General features: G+C 44.6%; 1 protein-coding gene across 6 annotated transcripts in view; it reads right to left on the bottom strand.

The window, feature by feature from the left end:
- The window catches only part of cep57 (centrosomal protein 57), a 36352-nt gene extending 33194 nt beyond the window's left edge, over positions 1 to 3158 (bottom strand). For 3 of the 6 annotated variants that reach the window (XR_006022749.1, XM_042062957.1, XM_042062958.1), the window contains exons 1-2: positions 2990 to 3157; positions 9 to 171 (exon numbers count right to left, since the gene is read on the bottom strand). Coding sequence is in view for 5 of the 6 variants with exons in the window: in XM_042062957.1 (XP_041918891.1) it covers positions 9 to 171; positions 2990 to 3034 (208 nt within the window). In the remaining variant the exon portion in view is untranslated. Of the gene's footprint in view, positions 1 to 8; positions 172 to 2989 lie in introns of all 6 variants that reach the window. The other 3 variants (XM_042062961.1, XM_042062960.1, XM_042062959.1) reach the window with 2 other exon arrangements.
- Positions 3159 to 8031: the final 4873 nt, after the last annotated feature.

The raw sequence follows: 8031 nt of genomic DNA, 5'->3' as shown, positions 1-8031 counted from the left end.
TGGCTCACCTGCACTGCTGCTCTCAGGGAAGGCTGTGATTGGGCGAGGGCCGGCGGGGAGGCGGGTGTTGAGGAGTGGCCGGGTGGAGGGGTACTCGGCGTAGGACGGCAGAGAGATGATGTCAGAGGCAGCTTGACCATGACCTTTGACTCCTGTTGCTCCCTCCACATCCTGAGTATAGATGGGTGGAGGACAACTACACAACATCAACTTCCTGGATCACAATGACAACTTCCTGTAATTACAATTCCCTTTGCTCCTAATCAAATACACAGACACTGAAAATGAGTGTGAGTGTGTGAGTATATGGGGGGGGGGGGGGGGGGGGGACTATTGTCTAGACTATTGTTGGTCTTTACAACAAGTTACATTAATCCACAGACTGCTGAGGGCCAGAGACAAAGCCTTCAGAGCTGGAGATGTAGCTGGCCTAAGAACAGCGAGGGCTAACCTGTCCCAGGGCATCAGGAAGGCAAAAAAGGATTACACAGACAAAATAACAACACACTTCAAAGACAGCAGAGATGCACAGAGCCTATGGCAGGGCATACAGGCCATCACTGACTACAAGCCTGCGCCACGGAGCTGTGAGAACAACACCTCTCTGCTAAATGACCTGAACAGTTTTTTCGCCCGTTTTGAAGCACAAAATGACACTCACCCACAGAAAACCCCACCTCCCCCCCACGACCAACCCCTGTACCTGTCCTCTGCCAGCGTGAAGAGGACACTAGCCACCATTAACCCACGCAAAGCAGCAGGCCCAGACAACATACCAGGACGAGTGTTGAAGGACTGTGCAGAAGAGCTGAAGGATGTTCTTACAGACATTTTCAACACCTCTCTGGAGCAAGCAATCATCCCATCACTTTTCAAAACTGCCACCATCATACCCGTGCCAAAGAAATCATCACCATCATGCTTCAATGACTACCGTCCTGTAGCACTCACGCCCATAATCATGAAGTGCTTCGAACGGCTAGTCATGTCACACATCAAAGCCACCCTACCCCCCACCCTGGACCCCTTCCAGTTTGCATACCGAGCCAAACGATCCACAGAGGATGCAATCTGCTCTGCCCTCCATCCAGCCCTCACCCACTTAGACAATAAAGACTCATATGTGAGAATGCTGTTCATAGACTTCAGTTCAGCATTCAATACCATAATACCACAACAACTCATCAGCAAACTGGACAAGCTAGGATTCAGTACCTCCCTCTGCAACTGGCTGCTGGATTTCCTGTTGCAGAGACCACAAGCAGTACGTGTCGGGAACAACACCTCAAGCACTCTGACCCTGAGCACGGGGGCCCCTCAAGGGTGTGTGCTCAGCCCCCTGCTCTTCACACTGCTAACACATGACTGTACAACCACTCACAGCTCCAACCATCTGGTGAAGTTTGCGGACGACACAACACTGGTGGGCCTCATCACTAAGGGCGATGAGGCTCACTACAGAGAAGAAGTAGACCTGCTGGCTAAATGGTGCAAAGACAACAACCTCCTGCTAAATGTCAGCAAGACCAAGGAGATTGTTGTCAACTTTCAGAGAGGCCACAAACAACTGCCACCACTGTCCATCGACGGAGATGCTGTGGAGAGAGTGAGCAGCACAACATTTCTGGGGGTGCACATCAGCGACGACCTCTCCTGGACCACCAACACAGCATCACTGGCGAAGAAAGCCCAGCAGCGCCTCTACTTCTTGTGCAAATTGAAGAAGGCAAGTGCCACGCCTCCTGTCATGACTACATTCTACAGAGGGACCATCGAGAGCATCGTCTCCAGCAGCATCACAGTGTGGGGCGGAAGCTGCACAGATCAGAACAGGAAGACCCTCCAGCGCACTGTTAACACAGCAGGACATTTACACCACCCGCCTCACCCGCAAAGCACTAATGATTGTCAAGGATACAACCCACCCTGCACACGAACTGTTCAGCCTCCTGCCCTCTGGAAAGCGGTACAGGAGCCTCCGCTCCCGCACCACCAGACTGGCAAGTAGCTTCATCCACCAAGCAATCAGGATGCTGAACACTCTACCCACTCTCCCATCACTGACAGCCCCCCCCACCCACCAGCCAACCAGGAACCTAGGAAACTAGGATCCTGTCTACCAACCCCCCCCCCCCCCCAGTTACTTCATGTAACTGTTAAGACTATAGAAATATACAACACAACTACCTCTATTTTTTTTTAATATATGTCCTATATTTCTATTTTGATACATACATGTTCTATATTTCAGTCTTGCACTTTAATTTAATGTTTATTGTCTATGGCTATGTCCATAGTATGTCTATGTCTGTATTTAAAGCATGTCTATGTCTGCATGGGAAAGTAAGAAACGAAATTTCAATTCTTTGTATGACCAGTGCATGTAAAGAAATTGACAATAAAAGCCGACTTGACTTGACTCGACTTGACTTAATGTGCATAGCCCTCTGGGGAACTTGTGAAGGGTCCGATGGTGACAGATGTCGGCTTTCCCAGAACAGCGAGAGTAGAGTCGAACAGCATCACTGAGTAAACCACACTATGATACGTTTGTAGTAAGTTAACGGTAGTAACGGTAACGGTAAAGGTATGCCCACTGTTCCTTACAGCCCAAAAACGTTAATACCCGTACGCAGCGGTCTTCAGGATAAGGATAAGTTCTCGCACTAACGTTACCGAGATGATGTCGAGCGACTGCTGCTAGTAGTACTACACACACATCTTAAAATATGATCCATTCTGGTCATTAGTACTGGTAATCTAAGCCATTTTGCTTTGTCAACAAGTTACCATCTTAGACCTAGCTAATGTTACAATAGTTAGCTAACGTTACAGCTTGTTAGTTAACGCACAAGTTAACTCACTTAGATAATTATCAGAAATAACGTAGGCTAACGTTACTGTATTTAGCCGGGTGAGGGTAAAATTACTAGCGAAACCTTAGGCTACATTTGCATCTCTCCATTCATGTAACTGTGATGTAACTAACCATATCACGTCCCGTGGTGGATGATGTTTTACAAGAAGTTTCCATGAACGCAGAGGTTTATCCTAAACCCAATTAGAGTTTACTTCATGATCAAACAATAGAGAACAGAAGCTCCACCACCACTACTACAAGCAGGAAACAAAATACAACCGCGTAAACTAAAGCGGCGTCGTGGACGCGATGACGTAGAAACGGAAGGGGTAGGGTCTGGGGGGACGCTATGACATTTTGGCAGATAGGACGTTTTTGTCCGAAGTGACTGCCTACACTACAGTTTATGAATAGGCTAAGCTTCTACATTAGTTAAAAATATAGTTTCAAATGAGGTTGGAAAGCCAACATTAAAAATAAAAATAATAGTAGTAGGCCTAATAATAACAACAATTAGTATATCAAAATTATATCAAATATCAACAAGTAGGCTATCGAGTTTTTTATGGTAACAAAAAGCACACAAACTAAACCATAGCCTAACTCTGTAAGAGAACAAATGAATGAAGTGCAAGGTGGAGACCACAAAGATGGTCTCAGACTCAGTCTTGTCCTTCTCAGATGTAGGCTAGAGGACTTGCTCTTTATTTATTTTTATTTGAAGGTTTTTTTTGTATTAAGATCTGGCATTCAGAGGCTGCATTTGCAGTGTATTGTTAATAAATACACATGTACTGTGATGTATAGTGTTGCTATATGGTATATATAAAATGATACCATGATATAGATTTCAGGACATACAGCCGAGTCCAATATGGTGCCTGTTCCACATTCCATAGTACGTCATGTCATGTCATGTCATGTCATGTAGTCTCAAACATTAGTCTGCTTCTGGTCTTGTTCTCGTCCTTTTTTGGTCTTCGTCTCAATACCCTCCGGTCAGGGTCTTGACTCGATACCTCGGTCTCGATACCCTTTCGAATTAGAGTATTCTGAGTGTTGAGAAAATTTGATATCACGACCAAAATGGTCACATTTATTGGTATTATTGCGATATGATTAAAATGTGCTGACTTTTTTTCTAAACCTACCTACTCACCAGTGTTGGACAGAACTCATAACTAGCCGGTCCTACATGCCCAGTAGCAACAAAACTAAACTTCAACAGCGCTAGTGTCATAAACGTGGTGTGGCTCCTTTAAGACACAATCCATTGGTGTTCTGGAGCTGTCCAACTTTATCCAACTGTATACTGTAGCCTACATCATTTTATTTTATGTTTACATATATCTAGGCTATATTTAACATTTATTTTCTATTTGGTCTGTCATGAAATCATGCATAAGACACTTAAATACTTTTGTAGAAATAAATTATTATGGCTATAGACAAATTCTTCACCATGAGTTGCATATCCTCTGATTTTAATATTTACAGATGTAGAGGCAATTTAAGCTAATTTTTAAGAGACCATATGGAGACCATATAGATATTTGCTACGATTTAAAAAACCGGATGCGTGCATGCGTGTGTGTGTGTGTGTGAGTGCGTGCGTGCATATTCTTCCTGGACGGTTGTTTTGGAAACTGTGGCCGTTCGGCTCTGCTCCTCATTTGAATCCCTTGATGGCAGCACAACAGAATGACAAAAAAAAAACATAAAACCAAATTATTATGGCACGCTTGCACGTACATAAACACACACACAAACGCACACACTCACCAGTGGGGTATACTACAAAGCATGTTAGACATATCTAGGCTATCTAGACATATCGAAGCTACACAAAGCCTTAACTTGGGGTATAAGTTAAGTGATACTACGATAGGAGTTATGTGATATTGCCTATTTGTAAAACTAGGCTTTCAGCTCAGAGGGGTATTTCACATTTGGGCAACCGTGGCCTACTGGTTGGCACTTTGGACCTGTAACTGGAGGGTTGCTGGTTTGAACCCCGACTAGTAGGCACGGCTGAAGTGCCCTTGAGCAAGGCACCTAACCCCTCACTGCTCCCCGAGCGCCGCTGTTGATGCAGGCAGCTCACTGCGCCGAGATTAGTGTGCTTCACCTCACTGTGTGTACACTGTGTGCTGTGTGTGTTTCACTAATTCACGGATTGGGATAAATGCAGAGACCAAATTTCCCTCACGGCATCAAAAGAGTATATATACTTATACTTCACAAAACCTAGATAAGGGATTAAGCTGGGATTTTTTGTTATCCTGGATGAATTTAGCCTTGACTTGGTTTCACAAAAGAGATTGCGCGTAAGTTACCATGGGGATTTCCCCAACCAGGCTAACGGCCAGGCTTAGTTAATTCTAATGTTAATTATGTTGTCTTATTGGTTCAGCCTAGCCTGACGTAGCCATACTCAATTCTAGTCAGAATATGAGTCTGATACTGCTCCATTGGGACGTAATTATGGGGCGTGTTTCAACCGATACAGGGGGGAATGCCTCTGCACTCAATAGATAGACCTAACCAATCAGAGCAACGAAATAGCTTACTGTGAGGTGTAGGAAGAACACACAAACCATCCTTCTTTTCCACAAATGCCTTAACATTGTTTACTGGTCTTTTGTAAAAGTTATTGTGCCGTCAATATCTCCTACAACACTCATTAGCGAAATCTAAGAGATACGTAGTAGGGTAGGCTATTAGGAAAAAACTGATAGCCTCCCCTCCATTTTTAAAAATAATTCTGTTTGACACTGATATGCTACAATCATGTAATAAACAGCTGGTAAAGGCTGTCGCAAATCAAGTGAAACCATGAGTTTTCCCACATCTCAACTTTGGCCAAAGTTTTCAGAAATACTCGTTTTCAGTGATAAAACCTCATTAAATAATATACATTTTCCATATGGGGTCTTAAAAGCCACAGCGTTTTGTTGCAAACATAGGCCTAATCTAAGCATTCTCAGATGACGTGATAGACAAGGCGCTGTTGCTCACCTGTCCATCATCGTAAAGCCCGATTTGATTGGTCCGCCAGATCTAGGGTGCATAGTTGCTCCACAACAGAGCAATGCCAGACCGAACGTCCCGACCTCAAATGTTGTGGGCGGGATTAAGTTCGGCTGGCATCCAGGCTAGGTTCAGCCAGCTGTCATTCAAATCAGACCTCCATGTGATTTGTTAGTTTGATAAGAACTTTATTCCATTTATACTATTTGCTACATACAGTATATTTACTCGCAAAACACAACAGACTGTCTGCCTATATGGTTATCATTTTGAGTAGCCTTATAATTATTAACATACTCGTTGTTTGCTTCTTTTGTTTATAGATGTTTGATGAATAGCCTAGTCTTTGATTGGAAGTGGAGGGGCAATTTTTCGAAGGTATTTGTTTAACTAATTCGGTTATAAAGATATAAAAGTATATATAGTCATACTACGTGCATCTTTGCAGTGGCAAGCGTTTTCTTAATGATGTTGTGTACCGAGACAAGGAAGCACCTACACGTGGGTGCATATGTAAATTGGTCTACCACACCTACTCCCGCTGTTTTACAAAAACAGTCATGATTTCCCATTCTAAAAAAGAAAACTTTACTTCATTGTTAGTCTAAATCAAAAGCGGTTCTTCACTTTGTGTGAATGACGCTATTTTCTGTGTCTTTTTTATCCCAACCATGAGTTCTTTGGGGGAGAATCGAGAACGCGCACGTATCCTGAATTACTTACACCTGGTTTGACATAGTCGCTCCTACTCATCCTGGATTGGCGTTAGTTTTTCTACATTGGTTTGACTCATTTCTTGAAACAGAAATTCCATTCTCAAAAAACTAAGATCATTAGGCAAAACGCTCTTACAGTTCAGCACAACACCAATGCTCACTTGCAAAAGCTCATATCTCTCCCAAAACCTTTCACTCATGCTTCGGAACTAAATTCCTTTCCAATATAAAGAGTCAGTGCCACGAAAATTGCAAAGATCCTTCTCAACTGCTTTAGCTCATTCTTGAAACAGACGTTTTACCTTGTTCCACCTTGTTTCTTGTCCACCTGTGCCCTGTTAACCCTGTGTATTTAAACCCTCCGTCTCCCCTCAGTCTGTGTCGGTCATTTTTTAGTTGTTTTGTGTAGTGTTATACATGCGGTTTGTTCAGTTCTTGTTAAAGATTCTCGTAATTCCATTTTCCCTTGCCTTGCCTTGCCTTGCCCTGCCCTGCCCTGCCTTGCCTTGCCTTGCCCTGCCTTGCTTTGCCTCGCCCTGCCTTGCCCTGCCTTGCCTTGCCTTGCCTTGCCCTGCCTTGCTTTGCCTCGCCCTGCCTTGCTTTGCCTCGCCCTGCCTTGTCTTGCCCTGCCTTGCCTTGCCTTGCCTTGCCTTGCCCTGCCTTGCCTTGCCTTGCCCTGCCTTGCCTTGCCTTGCCCTGCCTTGCCCTGAGTTTGGGTCCAGCTCTCCCCTGCAACCGTGACAGTAGCACATGTATCCCATCCACCCATGTGACATCACATGTATCCCATTCACACAGCATATAAAAAACATGTAACACATATATTGTGGGGCAGCCGTGGCCTACTGGTTAGCGCTTCGGACTTGTAACCGGAGGGTTGCCGTTTCGTGCCCCAACCAGTAGGCACGGCTGAAGTGCCCTTGAGCAAGGCACCTAACCCCTCATAGACACATCACATTAAGACCCCCATATAGACACATCACATTAAGACCCCCATATAGACACATTCAGTGTGAAAACTACAGCAACTGAGCTGGTGCTTGATCAGCAATGTGATGGCGGTGGAGACAAAACTGGCTTTAGTCCAGGTCAGTGCTCTGTATCTGCGGCCGGATGGAAGTACTGTAGTGTGAAGAATTGGTTCAGGGGAAGGTCTGTGTCAGCTGTGTCATTCATGTCTCCAGACTGGTCTTGAGTTAGGACTGGTCTTTAGTTCTACAACAGTGTGTGTGTTAATGTGTGTGTGTCAATGTGTGTGTGTGTGCACCTGTGTGTGTGTGTGCACCTGTGTGTGTGTGTGTGTGTGTGTGTGTGAGTGTGTGTGTGTGTGTGTGTGTGTATGTATGTGCACCTGTGTGTATGTGTGCCTGTGTTTGTGTCTGCATAGACTCTTCCTGGACAGATGTTTTGGAAACTGTGATGTGC

Source organism: Alosa sapidissima, chromosome 15 (assembly GCF_018492685.1).
Source record: "Alosa sapidissima isolate fAloSap1 chromosome 15, fAloSap1.pri, whole genome shotgun sequence".
NCBI lineage: Eukaryota > Metazoa > Chordata > Actinopteri > Clupeiformes > Clupeidae > Alosa > Alosa sapidissima.
Note: the sequence above shows the minus strand (reverse complement) of the source record. Positions and strands in the feature narration are given on the sequence as shown.